Genomic DNA, 19,524 nt, shown 5'->3' on the forward strand with positions numbered 1-19,524 from the left:
TAAGGTTCAAGGTAATGATCATATAAATGCTCAACAAACTTAGAAGAATGAACACAGTGAAAAGTTTAACAAAGAGAAAACAAAGAACCAAAAATAAAAACATACAATAACTAAAAATTTAAAGTACACTAGAATCAATACAGAGGAACAGATCAACAAACTACAAGACAGAGCAGTGGAAATCACCTAAGCTGAACAGAAAGAAGAAAAATGCATTAAAAAAAAAAAAAAAAGAGTGCAGTTTATTTAAGAGATCTCTAGAACAATATCAAGTGTACTGCTGCTGCTGCTGCTAAGTTGCTTCAGTCGTGTCCGACTCTGTGCGACCCCATAGACGGCAGTCCACCAGGCTCCGCCGTCCCTGGGATTCTCTAGGCAAGATCACTGGAGTGGGTTGCCATTTCCTTCTCCAATGCATGAAACTGAAAAGTGAAAGTGAAGTCGCTCAGTCGTATCCGAACCTCAGCGACCCCATGGACTGCAGCCCACCAGGCTCCTCCGTCCATGGGGTTTTCCAGGCAAGAGTACTGGAGTGGGGTGCCATCGCCTTCTCCGATCAAGTGTACTAACATTGCATTATAGCTGTCTCTGAAGACAGAAAGGGGCACAGAATATATTCAAAACTTCCCTAACCTGGGACAGGAAACAAATATTCAGGTTTAGGAAGCACAGACAGTCCCAAATATGACCAAACCAAAAAGGACTATGCCAAGACTCACTGTAATTAAAATGGCAAAAATTAAAACTAAAGAAGAGAGAATATTAAAAAAAAACAGCAAGGGGAAAGCAATAAGTTATGGACAGAGGAACTCCCATAAAGCTATCAGCTGACTTTTCAGTAGAAACTCTACAGGCCAGAAGGCAGTGGTATGATACATATTTAAAGTGATAAAAGGAGAAAACCTAGACCAAGAATACTCTCCCTGAAAAACCTTTCATTCAGATTTGAAAGAGAGACTAATAATTTTACAAACAAGCAAAAAGGTACGAGTTTAGCACCATGATACCAGCTTTGTAAGAAATGTTAAAGGAACTTCTCTAAGCAGAAAATTAAAGGCCACAACTAGAAACACGAAAAGCACTGGGCCTTCTCTGGCAGTCCAGCAGTTAAGATTCTGTGTTTCCACTGCAAGGTGATGGGCTCAACTCCTGGTTGGGGAACTAAGATCCTTCATGCCATGTGGCATGGCCAGGAAAAAAAAAAAAAAGCAAAGTATTCAATGCAAAAGGAAAAACCTCGTTGGTAAAGGCAATTATACAGTAAAGATAGTAGATCAACCACTTATAAAGCTAACCAGAAGGTTAAAAGACAAAAGTAGCAAAAATCATCTGTATCTACATTACAGTGTGTATCCACAAAAAGAATAACATATGATGTCAAAATTAAAAATGGGGGAGGCGGTAAAATCGCAGAACTGTTAAAATACGTTTGAAATTCAGAGACCAACAACTTAAAATCACCAAGTGAAGTGCTATATATGTGTCTCATGGGGGATTTCCCTGGTGGTCCAGTGATTAAGAATCTACCTTCTAATAAGAGGGCGTAGGTTCCATCTCCTGTTGGGGAACTAAGATTCCACATGCCACAGGGTAACTAAGCCATGCACCACAATCAGAGAAACCCACGTCAACTGCTGACCATGTACACTTCAGCGCCCACGTGCCACAACTACTGAGGCCGTGTGCCCTAAGTAGAGAGGCTGAATGCTCCGACTAGAAAAGCCTGTGTGCAGCAACCAGGGAAGCCTGCACACCACAATGAGGAGCCCATGCTGCAACAAAGACCCAGTATAACCAAACACAAACAAATAAATCTCACAGGAACCTCAAACCAAAAATTTGTAATAGATACACACACAAAAGAGAAAGGAATCTGAAGTAACACTAAAGACAATCATCAAATCACAAGAGAGGAGAGCAAAAAGAAGAAAGGAAAAACAAACTACCAAAAACACCCCCAAAACAATGAACAAAATGGTAGTAAGTACATTGCTGTTGTTGTTAGTCACTAAGTTGTCTTTGACTCCTTTGTGACATCCTTGACTGTAGCCACCAGACTCCTCTGTCCATGGGATTCTCCAGGCAAGAATACTGGAGTGGACTGCGTGTCCTTTTCCAGCGGGTCTTCCTGTAGCATTATTTACAAAACCCGAGATACGGAAGTGTCTATCAATAGGTGAAGAGGTGATAAAATATATGAGGACTTCCCTGGTGGTCCAGTGGTTAAGAAGCCACCTTGTGATGCAGGGGATGTGGGTGGGTTCAATCTCTGGTTGGGGAACTAAGATCCCATACGCCCCTGAGCAACTGAGACCACACCCTGCATCTACTGAGCCTGAGCACTCCAGGGTCCGAGAGCCACAACCACTGGGCCTGCGCAACACAAACAGGGAGTCCATACGCACAACAGAGATCCAGTGTGCTGAAACCAAGACGCAATACAACAAATAAGGAAATAAAATACGTATTTTTCTTAAAAAAAAAAAGAAAGAAGAAGAAAGGAAAATATATGGCATACATGCAATGGAATATTACTGGTCAACTTGGCCATTAAAAACAGAATGAAGTCTTGCTGCTTGTGACAACACAGATGAGCCTAGAGGGAACTATGCTATGTGAAATAAGTCAGACTGAGAAAGACAAATACTGTATGATTTCACTTATATGTGGGATCTAAAAACAAAACAAATGAACAAACATAAAATAGAAAAAATGAGACTCATTCATACAGAGAACAAACTGGTAATGGCTACCAAGGGGAAGGGGGTTGGGGAGATAAGTGAAATACGTGAGGGAGATTAAGAAGTACAAACTTCCAGTTATAAAAAAGATAAGTCAGAGATGTAATGTACAGTTAAGGATTATAAGTCAATAATATTGTAACAACTTTCCATGGTAACAGAGGGCTTCCCTGGTGGCTCAGTAGTAAAGAATCCACCTGCCTATGCAGGAGATGGTAGTTTGATCCTTGGGTCAGGAAGATCCCCTGGAGAAGGAAATGACAACCCACACCAGTATTCTTGCCTGGGAAATCTCACAGACAGAGGAGCCTGGCAGGCTACAGTCCATGGGGTCACAAAGAATCGGACATGACTTAGTGGCTAACCAACAACAACGGTAACAAGTAAGTAGACTTAGCGTGGTGGAACATTTTGTAATATATAAAAATATCAAATCACTATGTTGTATACCTGAAGCTAATATAACATTGTTAAATCAATCATCCTTCAATTTTTAAAAGTTGGGGGGTGGGGGGGAGGGGAATGGGAAGAAGTTCAAAAGTAAGGCTAACACTTAGAGAAATAAGAGAACTCAAAACAGTAACTTCAACTGGAAACAAGAAAGGACAGGTAATGAGTTAAGTTTCAAAATACAGTTGTGCCAATGTATCACTAGCTATATGTGCCTATTTAAATTTAAATTAATTAAAAGTATACAAAATTTAAAACTTGGCTCCTCAGTCACGTTAGCTGCATATCAAGTGCTTAATGGCCACATGTGCTTAGTGGCTACCATATTGAACAGTGCAGACCACAGAACATCTACATCATCACAGAAAGCTCTAGTGGAGAGTAATTTACAAAATTTCAGTTGACAACAGAATAGAATTCAAGTGGGTGTCATTTTAATATCCCTGATGCTGGATTTAATATCCTTGATGCTATAAAGTTCAAACATCTTCAGAAGAAATTCAAAATTCAACTGCATAATCAATCGGAGTGGGAGTTGCAAACTGTGAATATAAAAATCAAATAATTTGTATTACTTGGTTACAAGATCCTGAGATATATGAATACTCCCCACTTGATGCCATGAGGTGACTGGCATGGCAACTATAATAGTTTGGAGAGTCCCAGTAAAGTTACTAACAAGAACCTGGTCAGCATCCTGGCCCAAATATCTGGTTAGTAACTTGAGATAGGCTGGCAAGGCCAAATATTATATACAATACAGTATGTTTCTTAGCATGAAGATGATCTCACTGAAGAAGCAACACTCCCTTGTCAAAAGTCACTGCAGGTACCTAGAACTCTAACAGCTTTCCTTAATGAATAAGCATACTTCAACTACAGAAAGACCTAGAATTAATATACAGATGCTTAACAGAATCAAAGTCAGATATTAATAATTTTAAGAAAGCTAAACAAAAACCAATCTTTTACATATTTACAAAATTTAACAGCATCTGGCCTGTAAGAATAACTGACTTGTAACAAATTTAAAATGTGTAACTGAGTCACAGACTTAGACTTATAGTTTTAGGTGGAAATCTTTTAAGTTCATAATTACGTTTATTTGAACACTGCAAATATTTAAGGTCACTGTGTTTACAAATTCAATTTAATATGTTCATAAGAATGATTTAGTACCTAGGATTATTTTGTTTATTACCACGGACAATTGATGTACTTAAGAAAATTGAATATATTAATACTATTTTAATTACTTTAGCCTATTTTTATATAGTAACAGCAATAAAATCACTAGTTGACTTGTACTTCATATTGTAAATAAATAAATAACCACTCAAACCTAAAGTAGCAGGCACTTAAATGTCCATCAGTTCAGTTCAGTCCAGTCGCTCAGTCGTGTCCAACTCTTTGCGACCCCGTGAATCATAGCATGCCAGGCCTCCCTGTCCATCACCAACTCCCGGAGTTTAATCAGACTCATGTCCATCAAGTCAGTGATGCCACCCAGCCATCTCATCCTCTGTCGTCCCCTTCTCCTCCTGCCCCAAATCCCTCCCAGCATCACAGTCTTTTCCAAAGAGTCAACTCTTTGCATGAGGTGGCCAAAGTATTGGAGTTTCAGCTTTAGTATCACTCCTTCCAAAGAACACCCGGGACTGATCTCCTTTAGAATGGACTGTTTGGATCTCTTTGCAGTCCAAGGGACTCTCAGAGTCTTCTCCAACACCACAGTTCAAAAGCATCAATTCTTCAGCGCTCAGCTTTCTTCACAGTCCAACTCTCACATCCATACATGACCACTGGAAAAACCATAGCCTTGACTAGAGGGACCTTTGTTGCCAAATAATGTCTCTGCTTTTGAATGTGCTATCTAGGTTGGTCATAACTTTCCTTCCAAGGAGTAAGCGTCTTTTAATTTCATGGCTGCGGTCACCATCTGCAGTGATTTTGGAGCCCCAAAAGATAAAGTCTGACACTGTTTCCACTGTTTCCCCATCTGTTGAAGTGATGGGATCAGATGGCATGATCTTCGTTTTTTGAATGTTGAGCTTTAAGCCAACTTTTTCACTGTCCACTTTCACTTTCATCAAGAGGCCTTTTAGTTTCTCCTCACTTTCTGCCATAAGGATGGTGTCATCTGCATATCTGAGGTTATTGATATTTCTCCCAGCAATCTTGATTCCAGCTTGTGCTTCTTCCAGTCCAGCGTTTCTCATGATGTACTCTGCATAGAAGTTAAATAAGCCGGGTGACAATATACATCCTTGACATACTCCTTTTCCTATTTGGAACCAGTCTGTTGTTCCATGTCCAGTTCTAACTGTTGCTTCCTGACCTACATACAGGTTTCTCAAGAGGCAGGTCAGGTGGTCTGGTATTCTCATCTCTTTCAGGATTTTCCACAGTTTATTGTGATCCACACAGTCCAAGGCTTTGGCATAGTCAATAAAGCAGAAATAGATGTTTTTTTTCTGGAACTCTCTGGCTTTTTCCATGATCCAGCGGATGTTGGCAATTTGATCTCTGGTTCCTCTGCCTTTTCTAAAACCAGCTTGAACATTTGGAAGTTCACAGTTCATGTATTGCTGAAGCCTGGCTTGGAGAATTTTGAGCATTACTTTACTAGTGTGTGAGATGAGTGCAATTGTGCGGTAATTTGAGCATTCTTTGGCATTGCCTTTCTTTGGGATTGGAATGAAAACTGACCTTTTCCAGTCCTGTAGCCACTGCTGAGTTTTCCAAATGTGCTGGCATATTGAGTGCAGCACTTTCACAGCATCATCTTTCAGGACTTGAAATAGCTCAACTGGAATTCTATCACCTCCACTAGCTTTGTTCGTAGTGATGCTTTCTAAGGCCCACTTGACTTCACATTCCAGGATGTCTGGCTCCAGGTGAGTGATCACATCATTGTGGTTATCTTGGTCGTGAAGATCTTTTTTGTACAGTTCTTCTGTGTATTCTTGCCACCTCTTCTTAGTATCTTCTACTTCTGTTAGGTCCATACCATTTCTATCCTTTATCGAGCCCATCTTTGCATGAAATGTTCCCTTGGTATCTCTAATTTTCTTGAAGAGATCTCTAGTCTTTCCCATTCTGTTGTTTTCCTCTATTTCTTTGCATTGATCGCTGAGGAAGGCTTTCTTATCTATCCTTGCTATTCTTTGGAACTCTGCATTCAGATGCTTATATCTTTCCTTTTCTCCTTTGCTTTTCAGTTCTCTTCTTTTCACAGCTATTTGTAAGGCCTCCCCAGACAGCCATTTTGCTTTTTTGCATTTCTTTTCCATGGGGATGGTCTTGATCCCTGTCTCCTGTACAATGTCACGAACCTCATTCCATAGTTCATCAGGCACTCTATCTATCAGATCTAGGCCCTTAAATCTATTTCTCACTTCCACTGTATAATCATAAGGGATTTGATTTAGGTCATACCTGAATGGTCTAGTGGTTTTCCCTACTTCCTTCAATTTAAGTCTGAATTTGGCAATAAGGAGCTCATGATCTGAGCCACAGTCAGCTCCAGAGCAAATAACCTATGGCATGTATCCACTCAGTGAAATACTATTCAGTAATGAAGATGAACAAAATACAACCAGAAGCATCAACATGTGTGAATATATTAAACATAATACTGAAAGGAAAAAGCCAAACACAAAGGAGTACATATGTGATTCCATTATATTATTAATACTTCATTAATATTAAGTCCAAAACAAGCAAATCCAAGCCACTGTGTTAAAAGTCAAGGTAGCGGTTATCCTGGAGGGGAGGCAGCACTGGAAATGAACATGAAGAGGGCTTCTGGGGTACTGGTAATATTGTTTCTTAATCTAAATACTAGTAAGATAGATGTGTTCACTTTGTAAAAAGTAAGCTATAAACTAAGATTCTTGCATTTACTTTTAGAATAAATCTGTAATAATTCAATAAAGTTTAACAAAAGTAATAAGTATATATACAAATATTTATAACTATCCAGATAAGTTTATACCACCCCAAAATTATCTCAGAACCATCAGTGCTATGTGCACTATATTGGAGACACACCAACATATCAAAGAAAGAAAAGGGGAAGGAAGACCACATTCTGGGAACAGCAATAATTCCGGTATGCAGCTAGAATACACAGTAGGTATCAGGAAATGAAAGATAGCCTGGAAAGGCTGATTTAGACAGATCCTGCTGGCGGACCCAAACTGCCCTACCAAGGACACTATGACATATTCAAGAGGCAGTGGGGATAACACAAGCAAATGATGCAGGTGGAAGACTTTTATTTACCAAAAAGTTTTCAGCCCTTTCCCTCAATTTCTCCAAAAACATTCCAGGAGAATCTCCATTCTCCAGCCTCCAGCTTCCAGTGTGGAGGAACTTCAGAAAGGTAACAATCCTGTCCTCTCCCTAGCCCTCATATAATCACTCTTTCTCATGGGAAGAATGACTTCCGCGATTAGTTGCTTCTGAGAGGAGGCACGAAGAACCTGGGGTCAGCCCTTTTCCTGCCTCTCCAATATATCCACTATGGAGAGGTTATATTCGAGTCTTTCAGTGCCCTGTACGAGGCTTACCAGTGGTCCAGCGTGACCTGTGACTGAGCACAACTAATGCAGGGCAAATATTAGGCAGCCCTGACCTAAGCCATATACTCCAACCAGCTTTATTGGTAATAAAGCTGACATTTTTACTCCATCTGTCTATATTCTGAATCTTACTTCTCAATTCATTCTGAACTCAGATGTGGGACAGAGGTATAACTAAATATTACTGCAAAGCTCAACAAATAAAGAGAGTAAACTCTACTCAGAATCGTTTGATTTGGTTTGGATTTGAAACTAACATACCAATCTGATAAAGATTAGTTTATTATTAATATCTTATTTCAAGAGTAAGAAAATAAAACCAAAAGGAGTTCTTAGCACTTGCTTTTAAAGCATTCCATGAAGTATCTCATCTGACTACAACAGAACTTCATTTTTCTGCAGCCTAAAAGAAGATCACTTAATTTACTACTAGATATGTTTATTAAGTGACTGGAAGTGATAGCTCTATAGTAGAAACTTCCTGACATAAGAGGAAGTCTACTTACAGAAGATGGGGTCTATCTCAAAATAATACTTCCAATCTAAGAGAAGTATCATACCAAATAACCATGGAGGTTAAGTATTCAGGGTTTCTTATTCACTTATAGTGGAGAAGGAAATGGCAACCCACTCCAGTATCCTTGCCTGGAGAATCCCATGGACAGAAGAGGCTGGAGGGCTACAGTCCATGGGGTCGCAAAGAATCAGACACGAATGAGTGACTAACACACATACACACACAGTCACTTATAATCCAAAGATAGTTAATTTATGCCCAGGCAGTAAATCCCCCATTACTTCTCTTCTCCTTTCTCCTCCGATCTAGGGTCACCCACAGTCCTCCTTTCCCTTTTATCCCCGACACCATCTTCTTTCACAGGTCAAACAACAAAATTCACTTGCAAAAGGAAACAGGTTGGTCTATGTTTTTAAACATTTTCTTAAATTATGAATTTCATTTTGACAGGATCAAAATGAAATCTATATTTTATAATATATAAAAATATATAAAACATATTTTATAATATAAGTACAATATAAACTAATGCTGTCTTAATTATGACACTGTATACGATCATGATCTATTCAATCACAAAAGATTTGAAATTTAGATGACAAAATAACCTGATGATTACCAAGTAGGTAGCTTCCCCCTAGAGAACACTGTCAAGTGCAGTAATACTGCATAGGTGAGAAATGCAGCCTGTGGGGTAAGACAGATCAGAGTTGAATTGCTGTCTCTTTTATTTTGTAGTTGTGTGACTTTAGACAAGTCAACTACCCTAAGTCTCTCCTTCTTCATTTGTAACATACATATAGTATCACCTCCTTTTCAGAGCTATTGTGAAAATTAAATGAGATAACGTACAGGCCTCAGCAGGATACCTTAAGCAAATTAAAGCAAATTAAAAGTTCTATTACTACTATTACTAGAATTCCTAGTTAGGAACTCAAAGTAGGCTAAGTATTTCATTCAGCATAATTACTAAAATAAGCTCTAAGCTTGTCAAATGACAGTAAATTGTAAGTCAGGTCACTTGTGCAAATAACCTTGTTGCAGAAATTCATCAGCTCTTACAGGCTTCAAGATGCCCTTCTGGGAAATATTTACAAGAAGTTAACTCAAATTTTTCCTTCTGGAAAATATCTACCAAGGTTCTTGTAGATGTTAAATAATACACTATTTTTTAAAGAATGGTGTATATAAATGACACTATGAGCAAGTAAATTACATAATTAACAGCTTTCTTAATCAGATATTCTTTTGATCTGAACTATAAGAGTTTACAACTGCTATAAAAATTACCACAGAACAGTTTTGACTAATGCAAACCGCAAGAGGTTGTAGTCAAAATTACAACTGGGGAAGTGGTTACTGGTAATGGAGGGACACATGTGAACAAGGGTTCTTTTCCTCCTTTTTCGTAACACTATAATAACTAAAAAAAATTGAAAAAAATTCAAAACCAAGGCATAAAAATGTCACATATTTGGCTGACATTTACTATGATTTTTAGGAATCTAAAACTGCATTCAGAACCAAGAGCAGAAAGAAATTGTTCATGGAGTAATAAGGCACTTACAGGAAAACAGAAGTCCAAAAGTAAACCATCATCCTCAAAACTCTACTCCACAACTTCAAATAAAGAAAATATATGTTCTTGGATAGAAGTAATTAAAATCTACTCATAAGAGATCATGTGACAAGTGTAACAGGTTTTAAATATCAACTAATGCACCAACTTTCAAAATGCAAACCCATCCGCTTCTCTGTTCTCATTGCCATCATCTTGAATTAATCCTTCAGTATTTCTCCCGTATTCTGCTTTAACAGTCTCCCTGAATGGATCTTCCCATATCCATCCTCATCCTTCTCCAATCCATTCTTAACCTTGCAGCTGCAGTGATTGCTCTCCAACCCAAATCCAATCTGATCACATCCCTTCTCAGCTTAATTCCTTTAAGGGCTCTCCATCACCACGCCTCCTACGCTGCATTGTTTTTCATTATATGTCACACGATGATCTGACATACTGTATTACTTGTCTGTTACACTATCTCCATTCCAAACAGAATGTAAGTCTACAAGGGTAGAGTTTTTGTTCACTGTTATATGCTGCATAGTAAGCACTCAAACATTCACACATACATGAGTGAAAGAACGAAAGGACTGATGACCTACAGGCCAAGGGCCTCCATGACCTGCTCACGCCCTCCTCTTTTAACTTACTCCCACCTCTACCAATACTGAATTGTCTAATTACCTAAATACAAGGTGCACTTTCCCGCCCTCCTGCTTTGCCATATGCCATGACTTCTGTCTGGAATACCAACACTCCTCACCACCAAATCAACCTGCCACACTGCCATCCATATTTTAAAACCGTCTTCAGAAAGCTTCTTCTGAGGCCCTAGACAGAATATATCACTCTTTCTTTCCTCTGTGCTACATCTGTATCTACACTGGCTCTACTCAAAATGTGCTGGAATGTACACCTCCCTTGCTAGATTGAATTTTTTGAGGCCAAGGACTATTATCTCTTTACTTCCAGTACCTAAGACAACATCTATCATAAAGCAACTACTCTATAAATGTTAAGTAAATTGATATATACATGACTACCCTGTAAGAGGAATGAAAGCATGAAGTTTCAAGAAGTTACTCCTGCAATTCCAAGATGATAACCAGCCATGAAATAAAAGAATTTCAACCAATGACATCATCCTAGGTAATAAAAGAAAGGGAGTTATACAAATAACATACATGACCAAATCCTTCCAAAATAACAATATACAGTCACATTCACACTTCACTAGAAATACACACTGGCTCCTTCCTTCTCCATCACTTGCTTCCCTTTTGGCTCTGCTCTGGTGCTGGTAGACTGAGATCCAGCTAAGCAGTAGAAAGTAGAAAGGACACCTGGGTCCCATGAAAAACACATTGAGCAGATCACTCTTGTGAAGGTGCTTTTGATACTTCATGTGATATAAGTTTTGTGTTCCCTCATCCTATTATTCAAACTTTAACATAGTTGTACAGGATTAGATTTTACCACATCTAATCCTGAAGGAAACACCAGGGTCGTTAATGGCATAGATTACATGCAGCTGGGCCTTCAGTCCATGGAGCAGCTACAGAAGGCCTCCCAGACCAGTCACCCTAAGCTGCGGGAAGCCTCATCTGTTACCCCATTGTGCCTTCCAAACATTACTATTTTTCTCTGAATGCCATAAATAAAGGCCCCAAGTCCAACTTTAAGGAACACTTGTCCTCTCTACTTAGTTCAAGAGTATGAACCTGCATATAAATGTACAATCACACACATGCACACAAAAGAATGGACATAAATGTACATTAAACCATTAGAAAACTTTAAAGTTTTAAATCCAATCACAGCTAATATAACTTCAAATGAAGCCAGAGGCCAGAATGTGAATGTGACCCTTGATTCCTTCCTCCCCTACCATTCAGTAATCAAGTTATGGAAAATCTGCCTCCTAATACTTTTTCAAATAGATTGCCCACTCCCAGCATTTTGCCCGAGTTCAGAATCACAGCATTTCTCATTGGGATGTTAGTCTTCTAAATAAATGGTTTATTCTTTTAAATCTCTTGGGCTCAATCAAAACTGCATCTCCCATTTGTTGAAGGGTTATGAAATCAGCACTGTACTAAGCACTTGATCACTTTACATTATTCAATTCTCACAGCAACAATGCAAAGCAGGACTTACTGTCCTCATTTTCACAGATGAGGGGTCTAAAGCTCTGAGAGAGGCTAAGTAACTTGCCCAAGGTCATGCAGCTGGAATTGTGGAGTGGAAATTCAAACTCAAATCTATGTTCCCCAAAACCATATGCTCAACTGCTTAAACCTTCAACTCAATCCCCAGTGTGACCTTTCTAAAGGTAAATGTAATCATATTTTACTGTACATAAAATCTTGTAAACAAGACCAGCCTATCCGCTCCTCATCCCAAGCTATTCTCACCTCTTCCTGCAACACTTAACTCTTAGCAGGTCAACCTCTCACTGCTTTACCTATGAACACAGCTTTTTCACTAAGAATGCTTTTCTCCCAGGCTACTCCCAGAACAACCTTCGAGATTTACTCAGGCAATCCCTACCCTGGAAAGCCTTCGCCCTAATAAATAAATACCCAAAACTGGGTTAAGTGACTGTTTGTTATGGTTATCAGCTAACTTTCTTATCATACTGTATTATAACTTTATCTTCTTAGGTTATCAGTTCCTTACCAGTAAATACTGCATTTTTAAATCTCTACATTCTTAGTACAGTGAGTACGTAGTAGGACTCACGAATATTGAATTAATGAATGAATTCATCAGAAACAGTACAGTTTAAGAATTTGGCCCTAAAGTCAACTTGGCCAGATTTCGAAAACTAACCTGCCACAGTGAACCTGCCAAGCCTAGAGCAGGCTTCTAAATCTTGTTTACTTCTTCATCTATAAAATGAAAGCTAACTGCACCTACCTCACAGTTTGGAGAGGAGTAAAAGAAATTAGATTTAGCACAATCTCTGACATTGAAAGTACACATTAAACATTAACAACTTTTTTTTCACTTTCAAAGTTTATCCGTGCTGACAAAGCCACATCTCAAATAACAGCTTTTCCTAGTGGCTTGCATCAGAGCTTATCAGATCTCTAAAAAGTCTTCAGATATCTTACAAACAACCTCACCCACAAACAAGGATCTTTCAGCTTTTGGTTACACCAGAGCTCAGTAGCTACCACCACACCCTAAGTCACTAGCAGTGTCTTCTACTTATTGCTTCTTCCCATCCCTCGATTTCCTCCTCTCTCAAACAATGCATGTCCCTAAGCAGAAATCCACCCTAGAAACCAGCAGCTGCACCTTCTTCCAGGAACCGCCACCTCACACCCAAGCTAGAGCGAATTTGAAGAGATCCATCATTTGGTACAAACTTAATTTCCTTGGAGGATCATAATTAAACCCCTTCTATATATTCGAAGACGCTGGCTTCCTAAATATTAATTCAAGACAGACAATGAATTTCTGGCATTATGAATCCATGAAAAAAGGTCCCCTGAAAGCCTTCCCCAATATGAGTTCTTCAGGTTTATTACTCTCAAACAGTGACCAAAACCCATTTCATCCTGCTTGTCATCTACGCTCTCTTCAAAGAGATGGTCCGCACTTTCAGGGACCGGAATGCCTTCCCCCTTCCCGTGTCACCTCCTTTCCCACCTCGCCCGTGCCCTCCCGCAGCACAAGCCCGGCCTGGTCCCTCACCAGCGTCTGGCTCAACAGAGACGTCACTCACCGCTTCTTGGGGATGGTGCCCGACTCTTGCGCGGCGGGAGTGGCGGTGGGCGCCGCCGTGCCGGTCGCCGCGGTTCTCCGCGCTTTGCAATCGTTGGTACTCAGAGCTTCCTGCGGCCGGCCCAGCAGATGGCCTGAAAGAACTCGCAGCCTCCGCCCGGCGCGGTCCCGCTCCGGATCCCGGTCTCGGTCCCGGTCCGTTGTGGACCGGGAGCCCGCGCCCGCGGCCGTCCCGCCCGCCGCAGCCGCCGCCTCCGCCATGGCTTCCGCCTTGTGCCACCGCCCGGGGCCGCTGGGCGCGGGTGAAAGGTCACTCAGAGCGGCGCCCGGCGCGACCATTCGCTGCGGCGCATCCCGGCATCCACCGCGGCGACTGGGCGGCGGGTGCCATGCGCCTGGAGCTACTTATCCTCAGCTCCCGCCCACCGCGGCCGCCCGCCTCCACAGTCACACCCCAGACCGCTGACACCTGTCAAGCAGGTGAGTTCGAGCAGTCCCGGGATTGGCCCGGCCTGAGTCAGGCAAGATTTCGAGCCAAACCGCAAACGCTCCCCGAGGTGACCTAGTACGCTGGGTGGTCTTCTCCGGAGTAGCTCTCAGGACCAGACTCCTCGGACCATCTGGGGACCTGACGAGCTAACCAATGCCATCATTTCCTGGGCCCACCTCTTCTCTCCCTCGCTGCGGCGGTCACTAAAAGTAACTCAGAACTGATTGGTTGCCTATAACCATCAAAGCAAATTCCTATCATTTTCTCGTCACCTACTTCGAGCCTGGCACTGTGCTCAGTGCTAGATCTCAAGTAAGTAAGCTTTGAAAAAACTGAAATGAGAAAACAGACTCGGAGACTCTTAAGTTGCCCAAAGGCATGCATCTAGTAATCACTAATGCTGAGTTGCAACCTAGGTTCTCTTTTTGTGGTTACTGGGTGTTGCGCCCTTCTTTGCATTTTCCTAGTAGTGCCAAAGATTTCTGTTGCTAGAGATAAAATTGTTATTGTTTGGTCGCTAACTCCTGTCCAACTCTTTTGCAGCTCCATGGACTGTAGCCCTCAAGGCTCCGCTGTCCATGGGATTTCCCAGGCAAAAATACTTAGTGAATTGCCATTTCCTTCTCCAGAGGATCTTCCTGACCCAAGGATCAACCTGCGTCTCCAGGCGGATTCTTTACCACTAAGCCACCTGGGAAACCCAAAGATAAAATTACCCAACAACTGTTCTGAAGACGTCTCGGTCATCTACATTTTGACTTCATTTCTGGAGAGCGGCACTTAGAGAAATGGGAGGTGCGTCAGTAGGACTGTGCTCCACAATCGTTTTCAGCCAGTTAATCAGATAGACTTTTATCAGCCACCTTGCAGACCTCAACCATCAGAAGTTCCTTTTCGCATAAGATGCGATTTAAAAGTAAGTCTTGGGAATGGTAAGAGAAGGCGTTGCCATAAGCTTTCCGAGTCCATTGAGTTCACCTCCTTTTTGAGTAGCCACCTGCTTGCTAACACGGTCTTCTGCAAAAGAGTTAAGATATTCCAGAAGTTATTTGAGCAATACAAAAGAACCATTTAATAATTTGGAGAAAATTCAGGTAAACAGTGAAGAGGACTTGATTTGTATTCTTGACCACCAAATCTGAAAGAGAGAGTTCAGCAGTAAGCATCCAGTCTAGCTACAGAATCACGGAGCCCCACTCCTGTTTAGCTGCTGCTTCTAACCACTGTCTCTTTGAGATAGACTAGGAGTGGGAAAAGGGAGCAGCAGGAGTAAATTGCTGTGAATGCTCTAAGGAAAAAGACTGCTTAAATTTGAGAATTCAGCAACTCTAGTCTTTGAGCTTTTCACACCCTTCTAGATGTTTCTAGAACAGTACTGAAACACCAAGCAGCATGTTTGCTTGCAATCACGTAGAAGTCTTGGTGAAGTCGCTCAGTCATGTCCGACTCTTTGCGACCCCATAGACAGTAGCTCGCCAGGCTCCTCCGTCCATGGGATTTTCCAGGCAAGAGTACTGGAGTGGGTTGCCATTTCCTTCTCCAAAAGTCTTTGATTTCTTGCCAGAATGCTGTATAAGCAACAACTGCCTCAGAATCTTTTTGGAATAGGACAGGTCTATTAATTTTTGCTTGAGTCCCAGAGAGCTCAATCTAATACCAATTGTCATACCGTAAATGTATTAACTGACTCCCACAGTCTTTTCCATGTTGAAGTTGAACATGCTTCTTGCCAACTCTCAGGAGACAAAATTCATAAATTTTGCCAGTATCAACAATAATAAAAACCTTACCTCCTGGGTGATGGAAAATTTGATATAAACCAAAATTATATTTTTGGTGTAAACTATTATAGCATTAGAAAAACTGATTATATATATTTCAGATATGTGCACAGTAATCAAACCCATGTAGGCAGTAACAACACTTGGTGAGAGCCTATTACATAACTAATTCATGTGCTGTGAGATGCAAAAGCGTTTAAGCCTATGCTTCATCTACATGGTAAAATTAGCTAGTTAGGAGTTGGGATATATGTGGGGAAGAAACTGTGATACTATTAAGTGAAATAAGTGTGATATAGGTTACGTTAGGAAATCCTTTCCCCTAACCCCTCTCCTTACAAGAGCAAAGCCCAAGCAGAGTGCCTTGTTACTTATTTCATCCTTCCTAAGAGAAACATATTTCACACGAGGCATGGTCCACTGAGTTTGAGCGAACTGAGAGATAGTGAAGGACAGGGAAGCATGACGTGTTGCAGTCCATGCGGTCACAAAGAGTCAGAGACGACTGAGTGACTGAACAGCAATGCTCCACTGAGATGCCCTCCAAAGGCAAAACCTCAGTGATAATCACATTCAGCAGGGCCATCTCCCCAAACTTATTCCTTTTGAGTCCTGGAACACGTGGCCCTTAATAACCTAGATCCCCATGGAGAGTGCTTTATTTGCGTTTACAACATCTCTTCTAATATGAAGCACGAAAAAGTGAAATTAACTCCTGAAACATGCACCACATTTTTTTATTGCACTGACTTTCATTGCTTATCTTCAGAGTTGATTAGTGATCCTTGGAAGGAATTCTTGAATTTTAGACATTTTTATTAGGAAATGAGAAAAAGTAAACCAAAGTATAATTTATCATAGATCAAAAACCCATGTAACTTCCATCTAGATTGAAAAATAGAGGGTTGCCAGCACCCCAGAAGTCCCTCTTATGCCCTCTCCCAATCAGTTCACACTCTCTACCTGTCAAAGTAACCACTGTCCTGAGTTTTATGATACACATTTCCTTGGTTTTTTGTGTTTATCAATAAAGCATTCATATGTTTCCTGTTTTTTTTTTCATTTATATGAATAGTATGATACAGTATGTTCTTTTGTGTCTGCTTTCATTCACTCAACATTATGAGATTCATTCATATTGTTGCATGTAGTTGCAGTACGTTCATTTTCCTTGCTGTATGGTATTCCATTGAATGTGTATACCAGGGTTTTTTCTACAATTAATGGAGTTGTTTCCAGTTTGTTTTTTGTTGTGGATATGGTTGCTATAAATATTTTTGAATATGTCTCTGCTGCTGCTGCTAAGTCGCTTCAGTAGTGTCCGACTCTGTGCAACCCCATAGATGGCAGCCCACCAGGCTCCCCCGTCCCTGGGATTCCCCAGGCAAGAACACTGGAGTGGGTTGCCATTTCCTTCTCCAATGCATGAAAGTGAAGTCGTGCAGTCATGTCTGACTCTTAGCGACCCCATGAACTGTAGCCCACCAGGCTCCTCCATCCATGGGATTTTCCAGGCAAGAGTACTAGAGTGGGGTGCCATTGCCTTCTCTGGAATATGTCTCTAGGTGGACATATAGATGAATTTCTGTAACATATACTCATCTAAGAGTGGAATTTCTAGGTCATCAAATATGCATACGTTTAATAGATAATGAAATACCAGACTTTTCCAAAGGGATTGTACAAAATCTGTTCCAGCTTCATAGGATACTTCCCATATTTATTTATTTAAAACTAAATAGACTGACAATAACATGTCAGAACTCTCATATGGGAACTCTCCTAAGCTGCTGGAATAGATTTTATACAATTCCTTTGGCTTCCCTGGTGGCACAGTGGTGAAGAATCTGCCTGCAATGCAGAAGACCCAGGTTTGATCCTGGGCTGGCAATATCCCCTCGTGAAGGGAATGGTACTCCAGTATTCTTGCCTGGAAAATCCCATGGACAGAGGAGTCTGGCAGGGCTGCAGTCCATGGTGTCACAAAGAGTAGGACACGAATGAGCAACAAACCCTTTAACTTTTCATAATACTTTTGGAAAAGCCTGGCATTTCCTTATCTATTAAATATATGCATACTTGAGGACTTAGAAATTCCACTCTTAGTTGAGTACGTTACAGAAATTCATCTACATGTCCACCTAGAGACATTTTATAGCAATCTTACCCAAAACAGTCCCAAACTGGAAACAACTCTACTAATTGTAGAATAAACTCTGGTATACAATTATATACTGTTGGGCTTCCCCGGTGACTCAGTGGTAAAGAATCTACCTGCAGCATGGAAGATGCAAGTTCAGTCCCTGGGTTGGGAAGATCCCCTGGAGAAGGAAATGGCAACCCACTCCAGTATTTTTGCCTGGGAAATCCCATGGACAGAGAAGCCTGGTGGGCTACAATCCATGGCGTCATAAGAGTCAGACATGACTTAGTGACTAAAGAACAACAATAAAGATAGATCTCCTGTATTACTTTCTAGAAGCCTTAGAGTTTTTCCATTCACATTTATAATTACAGGGTACCTGGAATTGATTTTTACTTATGGTGTGGAGATCAGGTTTCTTTTTTTTTCCCAGTATGAGTATTCAGTTGTTTCAGCACTACTTGTTGAAAATACCTTGTTCTACATTACCACCTTTGTCATAAATCAACTGTTGATGTAACATTAGTCTGTTTCTAGGCTCTCTATTATATTCCATTGGTCTGTTTATCTACCTTAGGCCAGTATCACACTGGCGTAGCTCCTCTTTATTTTTTTCCATCTTCTACATAGAATTATATAATTTGTGAATAGTAACAGTTGATTTTTCCTTTCCATCCTTCTTTTTCTTGTTTTAGTCGACTGGCTAGAACCTCCAGGACAATGTTGAAGAGAAGTTGTGGTAGTGGCACCTTTATCTTGTTCCTGACTTCAAAGGGAAATCTTTCAGCACTTCATCAGTGTTTCAACAGGGTTGCTGAGTTTTTGTTTCATTTTGTTTTTTAACAAATCTTTGAGCAGATTAAGGAATTCCCCTTCTAATTCTAACTCTCTTGCTGAGAGTTTTTATCATGATTGGAAATGAGTTTTATCAGATTTTTTTCTGTACCTGTTGAGATGATCATAGGATTTTTCTCTTTTATTCTGTTTGTATGGTAAATTACGTGGATTGGTTTTCTACTCTTCAGCCAACCTTGCAATGCTGGCATGAACCCAACCTGATCATGATATACTGGCCTTTTTATATATCATTGAATATACAGTAGTATTAAATTTTTGTTTAATATTTTGTGTTATGTTTACAAGTAAGGTTGGTCTGTTATTTTCCTTCTTTTAATAGAAACATGTCAGATTTTGCTGGTCTCATGAAACAAGCTAGTGAGTACTTCTTTGTTTTCTAGGTTCAAGAAGACTTTGTGTAAGACTGATCATTATTTCTTCCTTAAATGTTTGCTACAATTCACCAAAGAAACAATATGAACCTAGAGTTTTCTTTATGAGAAGGTCTTTTTATTAAAAGATTAAATAGTTTAATGCTACTCAGATTTTCTGTATCTGCTTGTTTCGGTTTTTAACAGTTTTTTTTAGCACATTGTCTGCTTCATTTACATTTTCAAATTTAATGACAAAGTTTTACATAGTATCTTCTATTATCACTTAATGTCTATAGAATCTTTGGTAAT

General features: G+C 40.3%; 1 protein-coding gene across 1 annotated transcript in view; it reads right to left on the minus strand.

Moving 5' to 3' along the window:
- The window catches only part of AGPS (alkylglycerone phosphate synthase), a 130,719-nt gene extending 116,824 nt beyond the window's left edge, over nt 1-13,895 (minus strand). The window contains exon 1 of the mRNA XM_027556969.1: nt 13,592-13,895. Coding sequence (XP_027412770.1) covers nt 13,592-13,851 — 260 coding nt within the window. The 5' untranslated portion in view covers nt 13,852-13,895. The remainder of the gene's footprint in view (nt 1-13,591) is intronic.
- Nucleotides 13,896-19,524: the final 5,629 nt, after the last annotated feature.

The sequence above is a fragment of the Bos indicus x Bos taurus genome, chromosome 2, assembly GCF_003369695.1.
Source record: "Bos indicus x Bos taurus breed Angus x Brahman F1 hybrid chromosome 2, Bos_hybrid_MaternalHap_v2.0, whole genome shotgun sequence".
NCBI classification, from domain to species: Eukaryota; Metazoa; Chordata; class Mammalia; order Artiodactyla; family Bovidae; genus Bos; species Bos indicus x Bos taurus.